This window comes from Ochotona curzoniae, unplaced genomic scaffold (genome assembly GCF_017591425.1).
Source record: "Ochotona curzoniae isolate NIBS_2020 unplaced genomic scaffold, NIBS_Ocur_1.0 contig_1, whole genome shotgun sequence".
NCBI lineage: Eukaryota > Metazoa > Chordata > Mammalia > Lagomorpha > Ochotonidae > Ochotona > Ochotona curzoniae.
Window position 1 is genome coordinate 5,545,413 of NW_024464918.1, and position 19,934 is coordinate 5,565,346.

A 19,934-nucleotide genomic window follows, 5' to 3' on the forward strand; every position below is an offset into this window, starting at 1 on the left:
AGGGTAGGAAACCAATGGTTACATACCACATGGTGAATGCCAAAGGGAAAAGAAAGCTTAGTAATTATTTCTGAGGATGGCACTTCACACTTGGCATACATGGAGCCACCACACAATGAATCCTGAAAAAGATAGACAGCAAAACTGTTTCACCCATGACCCAGGTGTGAAAAGCAAGGATTGGAAAGAATATTGAGTGATGGGAGCAAAGTGTTCAATCCCAGCTCTTCCACTTCAAACTGCTAAAGGAGAAGGCAGCAATTGCATCAGTTTGTACAGCATTTCCTGTAATGCAAAGTAATGGATCCAAAAACAGTATTTGCTACAAATGACCCTGTGGGTCTCATCATTGCTCAGCACCTCTGAGACAAAAAGCCAAAGGAGGAGGGCAAAATAATCACAGAGACCTGGGCACTTCAGGTGTGTGTGTCAGGAAAGCGCAGGTACTACCAAAATACCCCCATGTGTCAGAACTGACAACACAGCAGAAGTCTGCATCTAGTGCCAGCTATACTTGTAACGCAAATAGGTAGGAGATCTGCTCAGTTGCTTTGACTGGACCCTCGACTGGCACATCTTTCTTGATTCAGATGCAACCACTATCCCCAAGCCAGGGAAAGGGAATGCGACAAATCACTTACTAGCTCTTAAAGCTTCTTCCCAGAAGGGACCCATTCCAAGGTGAAGGAACTTCTCCAACTAACACAAGGAAGCTGAAAATCACATTTTTTGCATTGAGAAGGGGGAACTTTGAACTGCTGGCTTGCATTAAGGCACAGAAGTCACCATCTTATTTGAAGCTTAGCAACTCCCTAAAGTTATTGCATGATTATCGGACTCTCACTTTAACAGTGGACAGAGACACAAAGAAAATAAGCGGCTTCACTAAAGCCATAGCGGTGGGTCTTGGGGACACTGGACTTTTGATGCCAAAAGCAAGTCTATGACAACATAACTCCCTCCCCACCAGAAAGTCTCTCAGGAGGGGACACAATACTGGACACCTCAACATTTGATTGCTTCGCTCAAACCTAAAATCCTCAGTGGTCTTGGAGGCCTGTGGCATCTTGGATCGGGTTGGGGAAGGAACAACAAGGCTTGTTGTTGGCCTCAGTGTAAAAAACTGTGGACCTGCCCTTGTGGGGCCCAAAGACCAGTATCTCCAAGGACAAATGTCATGTTCTTGAGGGGCCATTCCTAGTTCCTACAGTAGCTAGTGTAGGAGGAACTCAGCAGGAAGTACAGAGTCTCTGGGAACCAAGACTCAGTGTGGTTCATATCTACCTAATTGGGGCAGTGACGGTTAAATTTCGCATTAACTTGAATATCCCATAATATCAAGTTGATTGGTCAAACACTCACCTAGGTATTGCCATGAAGGTATTTGGTAGACTTGCTTAAATGCACAATTGGTTGCCTTTAAGGAGAGAAAGTTATCTTCCACAAAGTTAAATTTGCACAATCAGTTCAAAGCTTTATGAGCAAAAACCAGAACCTCCACAAGAAAGAATTCTGCTCACAACTGTGGCATAACAATCCTGCACGAGTTCCCAACCCTACAGATTCCAAACACACACATGGTGTTTCAATTTCTCTGGAAAGATCTGACTGTTACAAACCTGTCTCTGCCCCAGTGGAATAAATGGGTGCCTTCTTTAGTCTCTCGGGTATCACTGCTGTGCAGGGACAGAGGCAAGCAGGGGAGCTTTTAAGACAAGAAAGCTCTCCACTCATCTGAAACTCCAGCTTGATCAAAGGCATTTGGGTTTGAGACCTAATGATCCAGGGGTTGGAACAGTCCTCTCGGCCCGCCTGGATCCTTCCTCCAATCCATCCTGAAATCTTCCTGCGACTCATCTGTAGACGCTGCATTGATTACTTCATCTCCCCCGCTCAACCCAGTAACATTAATAGTTCCCTATTTCCTGCCCTATTAGTTGCTAATCTTTCCTCAGTGACATGAAAGGGCCTAGATATAACACATCCATCTATCCTAGCCAACTGATTCACTACCCTGTGACTGCAAGTCCTCTATTTTTGTCAAAGACTTTCTTTGTTGCTCTACAAGCACATGATGTTCACTTTTAACTTAGGATCTTTCTTCCTAATCACTCCCCTCTAACACGCTTACCTCTATTCATATATATCCAAGTCATATCTATGCTTAAAATCTTTAAAAGTCATTTTTTTATTGGAAAGACAGATTTACAGAGAAGAGCAGAGACAGAGAGAAAGACGCTCCATCTGCTGGTCCACTCCCTAAATGGGCATAACAGCCAGAACTGAGCCAATCCAAAGCCAGGAGCTTCCTCCAGGTCTCCCACACAGGTGCAGGGGCTCAAGGCTTTGAATCATCCTCCACTGCTTTCCCAGGCCACAAAGAGAGAGCTGGATGGGAAGTGGAGCAGCCAGGATACAAGCTAGCACCTACAGGGAATCCTGGTGCTTTGCAAGGAAAGGATTAGCCAATTAAGCCATCATGCCAGGCCCTCTGCGCTTAAAAAACTTTTCCAAAATTTACTTATTTTTATTGGAAAGACAGATTTACAAAGAGAAAGAGAGACAAAGATCTTTCATCTGCTGGTTCACTCCCCAAATGACCACAAAGGCCAAAGGTGAGCCCATTTGAAGTCAGGAGGCAGGAACCTCTTCCGGGTCTCTTACATAAGTATAGGATCCCAAGGCTTTGGCCATCCTCTGCTGTTTTTCTAGGCCACAAGCAGAGGCTTAAATGAGTAATGGAGCAGCCAGGACGTGCACCACAAACCAGCACCCATATGGGATGTCTGAGCTTATAGGCAGAGGATTAACCATTGAACCAATGGGCCAGCCCCACACACTTAAAAATTAAAGTGCTACTTATTTTATAATTATTTCCAGCCCTAATTACTCCTGCCCTTCTGTATTTATTTTAATTGCCTAAAATGGTATTTTTCATACACAAGGGGTCCTTGGTATCCAAAGGGTTCCCAGTGCCCACAAAATTTGCATGTTGAGGTACTCATCTCAAGAGCCTCAGAATATGACTGTGTTTGAAGTGATCAGTAGAAAAGAGGTCATTATTGTGGACCACTGTGACTGATATCCTTACAAGAAGGAGTCAAGAGGCAGCATTGTGGTTCAGCAGGTTAAGCTGCGGCAGGCCATGTCAGCATCCGATATCAGAGAGCTAGTTCAAGCCCTGGCTTGTCTGATGATGTGCTGGGAGGCCAGCAGATGATGTCCCAAGTTTGTACCTCTTCCACCCTTATGGGAGAGCCAGGCAGCATCCCTAGCTCCTGGCTTGAGACTGACCCAGCTCCTAATCACTGTGGTCATCTGGAAAGTAAACTGGCAAGTACAAGATCTGTGTTTCTGTATCTCCCTCTCTTTCTGCCACTCTGCCTTTCTTATAAAATAAACATACATTTTTAAACAGAAGGAGCCTACAGTAAGACACAAACATATACAGACGACCACATGAAGACACCTACAAATCAAGGAAAAAGACCCAGAAAAACTAGCCCTGCTGGTACCTTGACCTTGACCATATTTCTAGCTTCCAGAATTGTTAGAAAATAAACATCTATGGTTCAAGACAACCCATCTGAGATCAGTTACAACACACCTAGCAAACTAATACACCAGCTGGGTTGCTGGATAAAACCCGATTAGCCTCTCCTCTCTGAAAAGATGTCACTTGCTCAAGATACAGGATCTTCAAGAGCAGCCTCCATCAAGAACCCCTCAGGCAACAGAGGCTCTTCAAACATTATGTAAGCTCTGGTAAAAAGCGTAGAGTGTGTAATGGGAAATCTTGACTCACAACTGGGCTCCAACTCTTGTGTCTCTCAGTACTGTCAACTTAGGCCTTATAAAACTCAAACATGTGGGGCGATGCTTCCAACAGGCACCACATGATTCAGCAACACATTATTCCTCCTTTTACTGTGCACTTTTGTTTCCTGTGTGTTATCAGCAACAGCCAAACTTGGCTAAGCCTTAGGGAATCTCATGGTATATAATCTGCTTTTTCTCTTCCAGCACCAAGGAGGGTGAATGCCTATGAAATGGAAAGTCAACATTCAGACAGAAACACGTGCTGGCTCCACAGGCTCAAGGAGCTGGGAGCTTGCTCCACCTTCCCCCCCACCCCACACCCCGCCTCCCCCCCCCCAAAAAAAAGACAACTAGAAAGAGCTAACATCCAAACAGAAGAGATTTAAGGCTGGCAAGGCATTGCCTGCCAAGTCTTATCTCATCTCCAACTTAAACATGACCTCGACACTCCGTTGAAAGTAACTTACAGTCAAATACCATCACATCACCCTGCTTGAATTATCTGCCCTGCTTGGATGGCTTTCTGACATTGCTCTTTCGTGTGTGTTCAATTGTTTACCATCTCAATCCCCCTGAACCAGGGTAGGGATCTCATCAACCGTTCCATTCCCCAGCCCCTAACCCAGAGGTAACACATTAGCAGGTACTCCTCCTGACTGATAGCTCTTGAGTCGACAAAAGAAGGGAGGGCAGCATAACCATCCTGGCCATGAATGAGAACTCGGACCATCACAATAGATAAAACGCCTGAACCCAGTGAAGGGATAGGCCAAGGTTCTGAGCCCACCTGGTCGGAGAAGTGGAAGTATGGCATAGGCAGAATTCCACAAAGGCAGGATCGCGCATTCTCATTAATACTGCACGACACAGACTTACCGACGACCTTTCCTTCATGTCTACATCCTCAGTTGTTTCTCTGCAAAATAAACCACTGATTGATTCCCTGTCCTGCTTCCTCTCATGAAACATCTGTCTTGCAGTTTAATCGGGAAGCCCCGTGGGACTCTCTTATACATCAAGAAAATAAATAGGCTCCTCCTTCCAACTAATAATAGATAAACAGGATTGAGGCACATTTATATATGCCAAAGAAGACTCTGTCTAAGCAATTAGGACCTATGATCCTGTGCCATGCCTCTGGCCCATTTTTCAGGAAATAACAAACAAAATAAATCAGGTACACTGCAATCTAATCACCATGTAACATAAGACATGATACTTAATGGGCTGTAACAGGCAAATTATTGTAGAGCAAGGTAGGTTAATCTAGCATGTCGGTCATTCCCGGATTCAACTCATCAATCTGGTGAAGGCCCAAATCTCTCCCTCTTTTCTCTTCCATAATTTACCTTGCTAATACGGCCAATGCAGTGTGGAAAACAAAATCTCACACATGATCTTCTGGCCTAAGGAACTTGCAGACAACACCAATCGTTTTGGTTGTTTTAAGATGACACTCTTGACACGTTTAGTGGAAGCAGGCAAGAGAGAGGGAACTTTGCCGAAAATTATAATCCTGATTTCTTTCCTACTTTCTGCTGTTTCCCTTACTCACAGAGTAAAAGGCCAAGCTCACTCTCAGAAATAAATCATCCAAATAGCAACTGATTGCAGCACCTCTACATGTAAGTCCTGCCTTGCAAATATTGGTATTTCAAAGAGGGACACTAAGGAATCACCAGATTTTTCATCTGTGACTTAATCTTCAGAACATCCAGTGTACCAAGGAGGTCCATGTTCTAAGATCATATTTTTTTTCCTTAAAGATTTATTTATTTGCAAAGCAGAGCATCAGAGCTAGAGTTGAGAAAAGAGACAAAGATCAAAGACCTTTCATTTACTGGTTCACATCCCAAACAGCTGCAATGGCCAGGACTCTGCAGCTCAAAGTCAGGAGTCAGGAACTTCACCACGTTCTCCACACGGGCAGTTTCATGCACTTGGCTTGTCACCCACTGCCTTTCCAGGTGCATTAGTGGACAGCTGCATTTCAAGCACAGGAACTAGGACTCCAACTGATGCTCCAACATGCATGCTGGTGTCACAGTGGTGGCTGAAGCCGCGAAACCTATTTGGCCTCAGTGCAGTTTTTTTTTGGTTTGGGTGGTTTTTGGTTTTCGATTTCCTGATACATTTTAGAAATGTTTTACAGAAAGACTGAACTAAGGAAAAGAACTCAGGTTAACTGAGAATTGACAAGATCAAAAGCCCTACTGTGCCCATTTCACCTAGGCTTTATTGCTCAAAGAGGTTTGTGCTTATTAATATTGCATCCTGCTGAAAGACTGGAGAGGAGAACAACAGGGGGGAGAAGGAAACCCCAATGCCTATTAAACTGTTATAAAATGAATGATTTTTTAAAAATACAGTGAGGGGAAGGAGAAGGGCAGGGTGACTTAATCACATTTGCAATCTGGAAGATTTATAGAAGAGATCAAATGAGTACATCAGTGAAGGCAAGGGGTCAGCTACGACTCTCATCGTAATGGTCTACATGGGGGATAATGATTACTAAGACTGGGGAGGTGACAATGGTAATGGAAAGAAATTAATAAATGTAAGCAACTTATACATAGAACTTGATGATAATTCAAATTTGGTGAGAATGGGAAAGAAGGAAGGAGACATCAAATATATCTTATATTTTTAGGACAAACAAAATTTCGACCCCTTAGTCTCCTCGATTTATATTGCTCCATTTATCAGCTCCTTTTCACTAACACATAAAAAAACTCCCTGCAAGAGATGAAGATAGAAGGTGGGGGACTGAGTTCTAGAAAAAGCATCATGAAGGAAACTTTTAGAGTGATAAAAAAGTTTAATATCTTGACTGGTTAATAGTTCTATCAGTATATTATTTGTTGAGATTCACCATTAGGCATTTAAAATCTACGAACTATATTATATGTCAGTTATATTCAATTTTAAATAAGCATTTAAACAACATTAATTGGGCAGTACAGTCTTTAAGATGGGGATAATAGTATTTCTATTTTATGTGGTTAAGTCTAAAGCAGACAACATACAAAGCACTTAAAATAGTGCCTATCAAAAGTAAACAATGTTAGCTATCATAGTCATTATACCATCCCTCTGTTTAAAATCTCCCAGTGACGCAAGTAATAAAATCTAAACTCAAAAAAAAATTTTTTTACACCCTACATGTATAGGAGAGGTATAGGAGAGAGGAGGAGATATGGAAGGAGCAACAAAGAGAGAAGGCTTATTCTCCCCAAAGCATTCTCAAAGGACACTAGGTCTTTGCCAACTTGGAATGTCTACATGAAACCCAGACCCCAGCTGTGCACATAGCTACACTCCATCCTGACCACCAGACCAGCCTCATCTTCAAGGTCATGTCCCTGGGAGTGTGGCCCGTGGTGCTGAGCAGAGACAGACACTCACCGTGAAAACCACCTTCAGGTTGTTGAGCATCTCGATCTCCTTCGGGAAGCCCCTGCTGCCCCATCGCACCAGGTAGTTCTCACTGCGGGAAGAAGAGTGATGGTGATTACTGCGGCCTTGACATTCATCCCTGGGCATCTACTGTGTGCCAGACAGACGCCATACTGGCTACTGGGGACACAGCAATGTTTGAGATAGTCCTGGTCCTGCCCTACTAGAGAACACAGTCATGCCTGAAGACAGTCGTTAGACTAGCAGGCACAAAGATGGATGGGTCCTTGGCTGCTCCAAACCTGCTCCCACCCCAGCTGCTGACCAATTCTTGCTTAAATTTTTTTGAGAGTAGCTGCAAGCTCTGTAGAGCTATAAAGAATGGCAGAAATGACAAGGAAAGATTAGTATGTCTTGCCAAACAGAAAATAGGAGGCATAGGTATGCATGCAATGTGTACAAAGTGGATAAGATGAAACGTTGAAAATTGTTCAATCTTAAACTAAAACATACTTCTAGGAGCACATATACCCCATATGTATGTACCATCCTTGTGAAATTTTTTTAAACAGGGAAAAAATAGCTTGGCTCTTCCATACTACTCTCCTTTAGAGAACTTGAGCTTTGGACTATTTTAAGTTACCCTTATTTTAAGTTACCCCTTGAATATCACACTGTGATATTTATTCACACTGTAAATGTCACACTGTGGTGGATCTAATAGGGCCTTAGTCATTCTTTGAGATACACTTGTGACAACTTTTGGTAAGAAACTGTGCTGGAGGAAATGTTCAGGATGCCTTGAGATGCATGTCCCAAGGGGCTGGCCCAGGCTGGGTGGTCAGGACTAATTCCTTGAAGGAAATGAGGGGTAATAAAATTGACAGCCGGAAAGGGAAACATTTCAGGCAAAATTGACACATGTTCAGGGACCACAGGAAGGAGCCTGATGCATCTAAAAAACAGAATACTTAGAGGCAGGCAGATCATGCAGGCTTGGTCGTCTTTTCTAGTATCTTAACTTCCTCACAGAGGCAAGGAACAGTTTTATGAGCGAACAGTGACAAAGTGAGTCCCTTTGTCCAGGATCCACTGAGGCTGAGGGTCCATCACGTCTCCTAGAAACCATACACTGTACATACACTACTATGCATATGAACACATACATTCTCCCCTAGCCAGGAAAGTCCAGCACTTATTCAACTCAGCACACTTTGCTGAGCTTACTCATTAGGTTTTCCATGACACCCAGGAATGTATTTGGGGAGATTTTAAAAAAAGCAATGTAGGACTGAAAAGCTAAGTCAGTACAAGAAGGTGGGACAATGAAATTGAGCAAAGGAGAATGGCCTTCTTAGAGTTTTATTCTCTGTCCCCTCACCGTACAAGCCACTTGACAGCCATCTGAGTAAAGTTCAAGGGAAACAGAACTGAGGGCAAACAGGAAGCAAAGCTTCAGATCAATCAACCCACAGTTAGAATTCAATCAAATTAAACCCATCACTTTATCTCTAGGTCCTAAGTTTTTAAAATTATTAATAGAATTCAAAACAAACTGATCAGGAAGTCTACATTTGAAGACAAAATTTCCCCTTGGTTAGTTTTGGGCTGCTTCCAGTGCAATGCCTGCATAGTTTCCAGCAGCTTCCATTACATGTACCAAGCCCCTCAGTGGCCATGCTAGCTTTGTCTCAACAGCAGGGACTGGCAATTTTCTCCTAGAAGAAATATAATCATAACTAAGAGAAGCAATTCCAAGGTCTGAGCTGGGCCCATCCATCCTTGCACAGGAAGGCCTGGTGTTGGACAATCTGAAGGATCGTAGCCCCCTCAGATGGAAGGGGAAGTCCTAAATGACAGCCTCACTAGAGGAAGGGGAGGAGGGCTCCAACTCCTCCCTGAGATCTGGCCTGACAGAGGCCTTACCAAAGGGCCTGATGCCTGAGCTGATGATCTGAGCACAATTCAGCTCAACATCAAGAGCTTGGACCCAGCCACACATTCGCCAGCAGATGCTTCCACCTGCCTGCTGTTCACTGTACATCAACTCTAGCTAGGGCAGACAGGTGCAAAGGTTTCTTTCTTAGAAAAAGAGAAGGGTTCCAGACTCAAGCTACCACAGAGTGGGTTTCCAAACCCCTTGCCCCTCCTAGTGTCATCTCTTTGTTCCTGTATGTTTCTATGGGTTGTTAGAGAGCTGCTCCATGTCACCATCACCCTAAGACACATCACTCCATTGAGCACATCATGCAACATGGCACATCAGAGCACAGAGCCGCCATAGCACTGATCCACTGCCTCCCTCCACAAAGCAGATTTGGACCGTGTACCACCAGAAGAAGCCAGTAGACCAGGCACCCGTGTCAATGTGGCCTTGAGGAGTTCTTATGTTTCCTGAGAGGCAGAAAGTGTCTTTTTCATGCACAGGTGCCTTGGCAGCAAGAGAACTCCAAGGGGTCTATGAGATGTGATGTGTTTCAAAGTGGGTTCTAAGGGAGCTAGCACACTTGGCTTCACAAGTTAGGTGTACTCTGAAGAGTGGCATGAAAACTCTGGTGACAACAATTCAGGACTCTTGAAGTAATTCATTCTCTGGGGCCAGACTAAAGTGAGAAGACAAGTGTGATGGACATGGGTATAAAGCTCAGCTCTGCCATTTACACATATTTGTGGGTTTGGGGCAAGTCATCTGACCTCCTTGAGCCGCATGTTCTCCCTCTCACAGTACAGAGGAATGAGGGTCCAGTAGGATCAGGTGTGGATCTCAGGTCAGTCTCTTAGATGGACAGCCCTCCACCCATACTCCCAGCTCCCAAAAGTCTCCAGGACAGCCATTATGGACTACAGCACACCTCAGTTCACAGGGCATCCTATATTATTTCATCTAGTCATTATAACCACATTAGAAAGACAGGATTTTCTCCATGTTTGCCATAAAGGAAGAGAAATCATGCTCTAGCTCCATTCTAAGGCATCAGGTGGTAACTTGAAATATGAGATTCCATGTTGCTGTAAAATACTACTGGAAGAAAAAAGCGGTGGTCTTGTGGGGGGAATGATACCCTGAGCCACAAACAGAGGCAGGGGTCCAGCAGTGCAGGTGGGGGTGCACCCAAACCTCTTCCCTGGAGAACCGTTATGATGTTAGTCCTTCCAGAAACTGAGGGACCTCACTGCCTTCATTTCCAAGAGCAATAATTAAAGGAGCCAAAATAGTAGCTGCCACTGCCTGGAGCACAAGCATCGTGCCCCTGGGCTGTGCTTCATCAGCTTTTTCTCATCCATTCTGAAAGAAATGACCCTGGAAGGTCGGCACTCAGAGATCACAAATGTGAACCACAGACTTAGGAAAGGTTAGCCACCTGTTCAAGGTCAACAAGGAGGACATGGCAGGCCATGGTGTGAGCCCACGCAGACTTCAGATCTTGTGCTGTTAGCCCATTGCTGCCATGGGAGACCTGCAGTTGGTTTTTATTTTTTTTCCTCTCTCTCTCTCTTTTAAAATTATTTTTTATTATTTTCCATGATGCAGTTTTGTAAGTATAAGGATTCCCCCCTTTTTCTCTCTTTTCTGGGATATAGATTTTCACTATTCATTTCTCGCTTACCATTTGAAAACTTGGTATTTTTATTACACCCAATGCTTCTTGTCTGAATCTTGTCTTTTGGTAATTAAATTCTACTGACAAAACTTTTGTAACTCTAGCCCCACTACGGGAATGATTTGGTGGCCAGTAATCCTTTCTCCCAAGTCCCTTACTCTCCAGCCTTCTGCACTCGGGGTCAGTCTTTCTCCCAAGTGGAGGCCGCTCCACACGTGATGTTGGAAAGAAGAGATGCTCACTGCACTGCCGACTCCAACTTCCCACCTGCAGAGAATCTGCAGGATCCATCCCAAAGACACCTACCTGATGACCATTTGCCTGTTGGGGTCGTAGAGTGACATGAAGAGTTCAGCGTCTTCCCCAATTCTGCACACAAAGTTTCTCACGAAGACATACAGGCTGTGGGTGGGGGATGAGGAGATGCGGGAATACATTCCATAATCTGGCTGGTCTTTCGTCTAAGAGATGGAAGGAAAAGGTGAGGGCAACAGTGAGAATTATAACAGTAACACTCGGAACAAAGAGAGGTAGCCCAGGATATGACTGAAAGCCACTTAGGCTCAAAGCCCCAAAGTGTCAGCATTACATCCAGCCCCATTACTATAATCTGACTCAAGCTGCTTGGACTCTTTCTGGCCTTCATCATCCTATCATGGGAAATACCACCAATGACTCAGTCTCTCATAAACAGGTATCAGAGAAAGGACAAACTATTAAAAAAAAATTTCATCAAAACTATCAATTTGGCTTATTGAAAGATGTATTTTTGAAAACGAAAAGGTTAGGTCAGATGTAGTGGCCTAGTAGGTTAATCTTCTATCAGTTAGTGCTTGCCTGCTCCATTTCTGATCCAGCTCCCTGTTTCTGCTCTGGGAAAGCAGCAGAGGATGGTTCAAGTCCTTGGATCCCCTGAAGCCACATAAAAGACCCAGAAGTTCCTGGCTTCTAGCTTCAAATTGGCTCAGCTACAGCCATTGTAGCCAATTGGGAAGCTAACCAGTAAATGGAAGACCTCTCTGTGTTTTTCCTTCTTGCTGTAAATCTGCCTTTAAAATAAAAATAAGTAAATCTTTAAAATAAAAAGATTTTTAAAATAAAATAGTAAGGCACAGGCTGGGAGAAAGTGACAAAGCATTCATGTGATAATTTGTATCCAGAATACATATACAACTCTTACAACTGACTATGAAGAGAACCATTCCAATTTGGGTAAAGTACTTGAACAATTTACAAAGAAGGTACAAACGGGTACGGATAGCAAGCATGTGAAGTCTCGTTCAGCACCACTGACCATCATGGCACAGCCACCATAAACAGCACCATAAACAAGACAATATCAAGTGCCATCAAGAACGTAGAGCAGCTGGACTTCTCTCTATTGCTGATGGAAATGAAAATCGTATGATCTCTTTGGGAAATAATACGGCAGTACAATATAAAAGTTGTACATATGCTATTCAACAATCCCACTGCAAGGACTGAGACATGTCTGTGCAAGGATGTGTCTGCCAATGTTCATGGCAGCATTCATTACAATAACCCAAACTGAAAGCTACTAATCAGTTAGTGATACATAAACCAACAATGGGCCAGTGGTATATCAACCCAACAATAAAAAAGACCAAAGTGCTAATATGCACAATAACCTGAACCTCAAAAACAGCACGCTGAGTAAAACGGGTCAAACACAAAAAGCTAACACTCTGATCCTATTTATATGAATCTCTAAAATAGGTGAAGCCACAGCGACAGAAAGCAAAGTAGGAATTGCTGGGGCTTAGGGATGGGGAGAGAGCACAAAAAAAGCTTGCCTGATGCAACCTTTCTGTCTTGATTGTCATAGGGTTTATTCCACATGACATCTAAGATTCATTATAGCTTAAAACGGGTGAATTTTACTCTGTGAAAATGATTATACCTCAAACCATCCAAAAATAATACTCTTTTTCAAATGCTGCACAGTAGGTAAAATGCTTTTGGAAAAAATATAAATTGAATTATGTTAACCATTCCTTAATATTTTTTTATTAGTTTCTCACAAGACTTGCAACACTTAACCCCCTTCCAGAACTCCACAGGCCTGTTGAGAGCTGCCACCATCTACTCACTGCCTACACTCCCCACTGCTCACACAAGTGTTCACACTGGACCTCTTACTCCTGAAATACTCGGAACTCAGTCCTATCTCAGTCCTACCTTACACTGGCGGCTCTCTCTTACCTAGGAACCCTGTCCCTAGGTCTTCCCAGAACAGGTGTCTCCTCAGCTATTTATTTGGGTTTATTTTAATATATTTGCTTTCTCTTGCCTCTAGAGTGTAAAAATATCATGAAATCAGAAAATGTGCCTGGCATTTAACTACCTGCGGGACGGATGCTGAATGAGTTACAGATCCGAGTATAAAAACACAATAAAACACATGTGGTTCCTCATCCTCTCAGTTCATAGGACAGATGGTCCCTTGAATAATTCAGAGTCTGGGTAATGAGCCTATTATTTTAAGTTTATGATGTGCTAAATGCCCGCCTCATTTGGCCAAAGCTCACCATTTCTTCTTTGATTCGCTCCGTGATTTTATCAGTCGCTTCCTCGTGGGCATGGAATAAACTGATGACACTGGTATTATCAGGGTCCAAGATGTTACCGTCCTCATCTCTGACAATTAGATCCAGCTCAAGGATTCTGAAAAGCAAAAAGAGGTGAAGATACCTTAATGGGGCCTTTTGGATGATGGTGGGACATTTTTTTTTACCAAAAAGTTCAAGCGATCATTTAAGATCATAGTATCACATAAAAAAAAAAAACTCTATTCCAAAAGACTTAGCTATGCATCCAACATTGTGGCATAGTGGGTAAAGTTGCTGCTTTGTTACACTGGTATCCTAAATGGATGCCAGTTCATATTCCAATTATTGCACCTCTGATCTAGCTGCCCGTTAATGTGCCTGGGGAAGCGGTGAAAGATGGCACAAGTGTTTGGGCTCCTACACTCACGTTAGAGTTCTAGAAGAAGCCCCCTTGACCACTGTGGCCATTTGGAGAATGAATCAGCAGGTGGAAGAACTCTCTCCCTCTCTCTCTCAAAACAAATAGGTAAATCTTTAACAAAAAGACTCAGACACATTAGGGAAAGTACACATTGGCCTAGCAGCCTCTTTGAGAGGTACTGGGTCAACATGTGTGATTTTTAAAGACATGCTATTTCCTGTGATATTAAATAGAAAAAAAAACCACACACCAATAAGGACTCTGTGAGTGCATTGTTCACATTTAAAAAAAAAAAGCTGATTAAAAAAACGGAAAAAAGCTTCTCTCATAAAAGAAATGGCTAAATAAGGTGAGATTGCTGACACAATACTCTAGTATAGATGAGAATCTCAATGAAAATATTCAAGTGTGCAAAGATACATATAGTATGCTTTGTGCAAAAAGAACAAAAAAAAATTTGTTACCTGAGCACATGGATAAGAACAACAACAAAAAAAAGCCAGGTCCAAATTTACAAGACAAATCACTTGTGAGAAATGATCAGGGCCTGGGAGCTGGAGGAGATCAAAGCAGACACGTGACTTGTCTCCACTTGTTTAATGTTTTAGTACATATATAGAGAGGAGAGAGAGAGAAGGCAGTAATACATTTTTCATTGAAAATTTTTTAAAAAGGTAGTTGGGACACACAGCAACCTCAGCTCTATTGAACAATATCCACAGCTTGTTTTTCAGCTGCTTTGTCACATGATTTTCCCTGTTTGGAACTGATCTGTTGGCACCACACCTGCCATCCTGCTGAGCGTCAGCGGCACTGAGCACAGTGGCACTCACATAAAACTAAAGCTGAGTTTGTATACACTGCCGGACACACATTAGCCCATGTAATCCTCCCAGCAATCCAAAGGGGAGATACTCTTTAAAACCTCAAGTTATGGATGGTGAACAGACTAGGCATAAGGAAGAATGTGGTGAGTTGCAGCACACATAGCAGGTAACAATGAACACGACATTTTTGACGGTGCTCTTGACCTCTGTGGGGTATACCTCCTGGATAGGAAGAGCTTAGGAGCAGGATATAGGATAGGGGTGGGGTGCACGTTTGCAAAGGCTTTCACTTGAAGTTGGTTTTGCATTTGATATTGAGCTACTCATCGCATCAAGGAGGGTGGAGGAGGTGCGGGTGGGTTCCAGGAAGACTGGCAGTGCTCCTGCTTGGACACCAATGTCAAGCATGAGATTCAGGATGGGCAGCAAGGGCAAATGAAGGAGACGGGGTCTTCACCTCTTGTCTGAGAATCGAACGGAGAGGCACATCTCTCAACCAAATGCAGACAGATGGGAGCCTGGGCTCACGCATGTGTCCATATTCATTAGGAAACTAACTCCCAGGCAGATGTGACTCATAATGCCGCACAGCCACACTGCCTGGCAGGCGATGCCAGGGGAGCAAAAGCATCCGGCTAATGCCGAGCAGAGAAGCTGGTGTGACCTCAGAAAAGACAGAGTGTAGCCGATACATAATTTAATGCCAGGATCTCTCTAGCTCTTTCTCTTCAAAATTTATCAAAGTGGATTCTGTTCTAAACTATTTGAATAAAACATTCCCGTCAGGTCCAGCTAGCTTAAGATTAGGAGAAGTCATTCAAGGATCTTCTCCTTCCTTCGATCCCAAAGAACTTATCCAGGACCATTCCACTCTAACTTTGGGGTTTTCAGAGTCCTGGAGAGAAGGGAAAACCTCCGATGGCCCAGGACCAGGAGAGTGTGTCCCACAAGAGGACAGCTGGAACTTCGTGACCACTCATGTAAGGGAGACGAGTCTTCTGACACTTTCTCATCAGGTTGTAACCCCGATGCTGTTGTCTGTTTAAGGAAGTGACAAAATGAATTTAAGACAGCAACAGAGCAAAAAGCTCTCTCTGTCCCATCCTGTCCTACATTCTCTCAGAAGCAACATCAATACATGTTTGTATTTTAAAAAACCAAAGCTATGGAAAACAGAAATGATTCTTGCCATGGCTCCCCATCACCTTCTACACAAATCCAGGTTCTGGCATTTGACACTCGGGTCCTCAAGCTTCCGGTCCGCGACCTTCCTGCTCTCCTCTCCAAGGTCATGTTCAAAGCTCATATCTCCTCATGTTTGTTCCTTCTCTCTCTGAGTGCCTCTGTCATCCTTGTTAGATTTAGAGCATCTCTCATCCTACCTGGCCTCCTGTCACCTTCCTGTCCAGGCTTCTTCCTCTCCTGGGGTTATATAATGTCCCACATAAGGTGTTTGTTTATAAGGGGCCTTCATGAAGTTCATGGAGAAATAGAATCAAGGGCCCAGCGCAGCAACCTAGTGGCTAAAAATCCTCTCCTTGCATGCACCGGGATCCCATATGGGCGCCAGTTCTAATCCCAGCAGCTTCACTTCCCATCCAGCTCCCTGTTTGTGGCCTGGGAAAGCATTCGAGGACGGCCCAAAGTCTTGGGACCCTGCTCCTGTGTGGGAGACCTCAAAGAGGCTCCTGAACCCTAGCTTTGGATCAGCACAACTCCAGCCATTGCAGCCTGTTGGGGAGTCAATCGGCGGATGGAAGATCTTCCTCTCTGTCTCTCCTCTTCTGTGTATATCTGATTTTCCAATAAAAAATAAAACAAATCTTACAAAAAAGAAAGAAATAGAATCAAAAGTATGAGCTGCTTGAGTACCAAAAAAATTAAGCATATGTGCAAAAAACATACCATGAAAAACGGCATCTCTACTTCCATTACTAACCCCGCACAGTGTCTGGGAAGCAGCAGAATACGGCAGTTAGACCTTAAATTCTGCCGCCACACCCCCTACATCCTGGGAAAAGTTGCATAATCGCTCGGCCAGCTTCAGTTTTCCCATCTGAGAGGTAGGGATGGCAACAGTCCCTACCTCACCAACTGATCTCAGGTGAGAGTGTGCAACAGCCTCTTGGCGTACAGTGAGCACTGCGTGGGTGACCATTTGCTCTTACTGCTGGCATTTTTCTTAGTGCAAGCTTTTTTTTAACAGTTGCTGTTGTTATAAAAACAAACAGACTATATTTCACGTGTGACTGAACCTTTGGAGCCTAGCAGGTGTGCAATGCAAGTCTGCTGTGTGAATGAAAGACAGGAACAAAAGAGGGATAACATGGATGAATCAGTTCTGCTCCATGCTTCTCTGACCCTCACAGTCACAGGTCAGTGTCCCCTTTTACTGCTCCTGATCCTCTGGCCAATGCTAGGCCCCCAGGCCAGTGCAAAAGTGCCTAGTGCCTCTCCCCTCTGAAGCTGTCAGAGACAGGAAGCAAGGAGCCAGGGGCCCCTTGGCTTGGGGCCTCCGTCTCCGCAGCAGGGCATCTGTCACTTCCCTAAAGGAAACTGACTGAGATTGAAAGCAAAAGGCTTGGTCAGGCAGATGCTGCAGAGCCTTCTTTGCCATTGCCACCATTCCCCCAGCCATTCAGTTATTGCTCTCTGAACTCCTGCTCTGGGCAGATTTGGTTGCACACAGGGACAGAGGTCTTGTCTGAGGGAAGCTCCCGGAACAGCAAAGAAGGTGGGCCAGGCAGGAGACAATTGCTCTCCTGGATGTCTTTTAAGGGCCTTCAAGAGCCAGTAACTCAAGACAGGGTGGGTAAGGGAAGGCTTTCCTGTGTGGCAACCCTTTCATCCATCCTTGATCCTTCCTTCCAGGAAGCTTGCCGAGGAAGTAACATCTGAAGGAGGCACACGGCAATGAGCAAAGCACCGTCAATTCCCATGCTCCCAGCTGCAACTGGGCTCAGTTAAAGACGCCACTGCAGGCATGGCAGAGTGGCTGTGTGCCCAACCTCCCTGTCCATTCTTGTAAGCAGCCTTGGAAAGGCCAGCCAGCTGCCACCAGGGGATCCAACAGACGGACTGTGCTCCCAGGACAGGAGGCCGCTGGAAGGTGGGATTCATTGACTTTCTTCTGTGTGTTCTCATCCCAGCACCCACGACAAGGACAAGGACACCTGGCTATGAGGCAAACTTCCTATCAAGTGAGCTCTTTCTGCTTCCCCTCTGAAGTCCCAGGCTTTGCAGCCTCCCGAACATGCCAGGTTCTCTCATACACCCTTACAAACTCTCACATGGCTTTATCCTTCCAATTTCAATTCAGAAGTCACCACCTCCAGGAAACCTCCCTGGACTTTCTTCGCCATGTCAAATTAAGAGTATGTGTGCTTCCTAAGTCCACAGACTTACCGGAGCACAAGCCATCAGCTCACCTGTAGCTTTTCCCACTAAAAGGACAATAATCCTGTTGTGCACAAGGGCTATTATTTCTGTAGCCCCAAAAGCCAACAGAAAAGCAATCCAATGATTTTAAGTTGGGACAAAAGAAATGAATGGGTATATGGAGAGCATTCAAGAAAGCAAGCAAGCAAGCAAGAATGCCCTGAGAGTTCTCAAACACCGTCCATGGACAGTGAGGCCCAGGTACTCTGAGCCTGAGCTAGGCCACCTGGCTCTAAACTCTGGCTCTTCCACTTCCTAACTGTGCAACTCTGGCCGAGTGACCTAAGCTTTCTGAAAAGCCTCAGTTTCTTTGTCTGGTAAAATGAGACTTGCAAAAGCACATTCCCCATAGAAGCCTTGGGAGAGCCACATGAAACAAGGCATGTAAAATGTTCAGCACCAAGCCTGGCACCTAGGAGATTTCAGTGTTATATTATTAGCTCTGCTATTATCATCCATGGATTGCTCTGCCTCAAAAAACTGTTTCATTTTCTCCTTTAACTTCCTAGCCATCAATGACAACTAATTGCTGCCTCTCTTCCCCCTTTCTGGCAAGACTTTTGTTTCTGTGCTTTTGAGTGAGCCCATGGCATGTAGCTTGGATAATTGAAAAAGGGGGAAAGGGGCAAAAAGTCTCACGCTGGGATGTAAAGGAGAGTCTTCTAGATGCAGGGATGAAATGACAGCTAAGCTGAAAGTGCCCCAGCGTGACTGTGCTGCCTAGTCCCTCGGAAGCAGGTTAAATGAACGTCCTAAATCTCTCAGCCTGATAATAAGCACTGCATAAGCAAGTGTCCGCTCTCAGCTTGCATGTCCCTGGGTCCCAGGGGAGTGATGACAAAGGGACACCAGCCCAGCTGCTGCCAGCAGTCCTCTTCCAAACAGAAAGTGGCCAACTCGCTGCTAAAAATGAGCTTCTTTCTAGGGTGGGGAAGGGAAGACCAGGGTGGTAGGAGTGGCGAGGTAGGAGGAATGTATGGGCGAGGAAAGCTGCTTTTCATAGGAGAGAGAGAGGTTACTTGTTGCCATAGTCGATTTTGGACGTGACTTTCTGCTTCAGTTCCTTCAGCTCATCTTTGGGTAGAGTTCCTGAGAGGAGCTGAGACCTCCACTCCATCAAGTCGTACATCATGGACTGCACCTGCAGGAAACGCTCCTTTTTGCTGGCCTAGGAGACAAGAAACAATTTGCTCTCATCTGCACCCCAGAAGCCCAGGCATTGATTTAACAAACTATGCCTGAGGCAGGTGAGCCTGTTCAAGGGCCACAGCTTGAGCCTCCCTCCCAGATTAAGCAGTGGTTATAGTTGCTAATCTACTTCTTGCCATTGGTCCATGGAAGTTTTCAAAAAGCAGACGGCATAAACCCAATGACTTCTTAGCTACAGGAAGGGTGATTCCTGACTCCTGCAGACTTAACAGGAGGGCCATGAGTCTCTGTTGTCAGGGGGAACCCAGAGCATAGGCCATTCTAGGCTGGGAACCAGGACCATTTCTCAGGTGATAAAGGACAATTTCTAGGTCAGCAGTCCCAAACATGGCCTATGGGAGGGGGGAGTGCAAGATGACTCTTGGTGCCATGATTCTGTTGCATGTTCCATCTACTATTCTACGAAGGAAAAGCTGTAACTTCACAGTAATGTGTCTTCACACCTCTTGCCCATTTGTGGTTGGAACGATGTAGCCTGCCATGAAGTTTCTTATGTAAGCTGTCTCAACTTTACCAAAAAGAGAGTCCATTTGGGTGTTAAGTAAACATCACACAGGTGGTACAGCTGAAGCGACTGAAATGATTGAGCTTTAAGGATTTCTTGACTAGTGTCAAAGGCATGATGGACTTGCCACTCCAAGATTTCAAATAG

At 44.5% G+C, this 19,934-nt stretch overlaps 1 protein-coding gene across 1 annotated transcript in view; it reads right to left on the reverse strand.

The window, feature by feature from the left end:
* DOCK2 (dedicator of cytokinesis 2) overlaps positions 1-19,934 on the reverse strand; it is a 387,891-nt gene that overhangs the window by 332,685 nt on the left and 35,272 nt on the right. Inside the window, exons 6-9 of the mRNA XM_040982635.1 lie at positions 19,093-19,241; positions 13,367-13,502; positions 11,124-11,278; positions 7,225-7,306 (exon numbers count right to left, since the gene is read on the reverse strand). Of these exons, the coding sequence (XP_040838569.1) occupies positions 7,225-7,306; positions 11,124-11,278; positions 13,367-13,502; positions 19,093-19,241 (522 nt within the window). The remainder of the gene's footprint in view (positions 1-7,224; positions 7,307-11,123; positions 11,279-13,366; positions 13,503-19,092; positions 19,242-19,934) is intronic.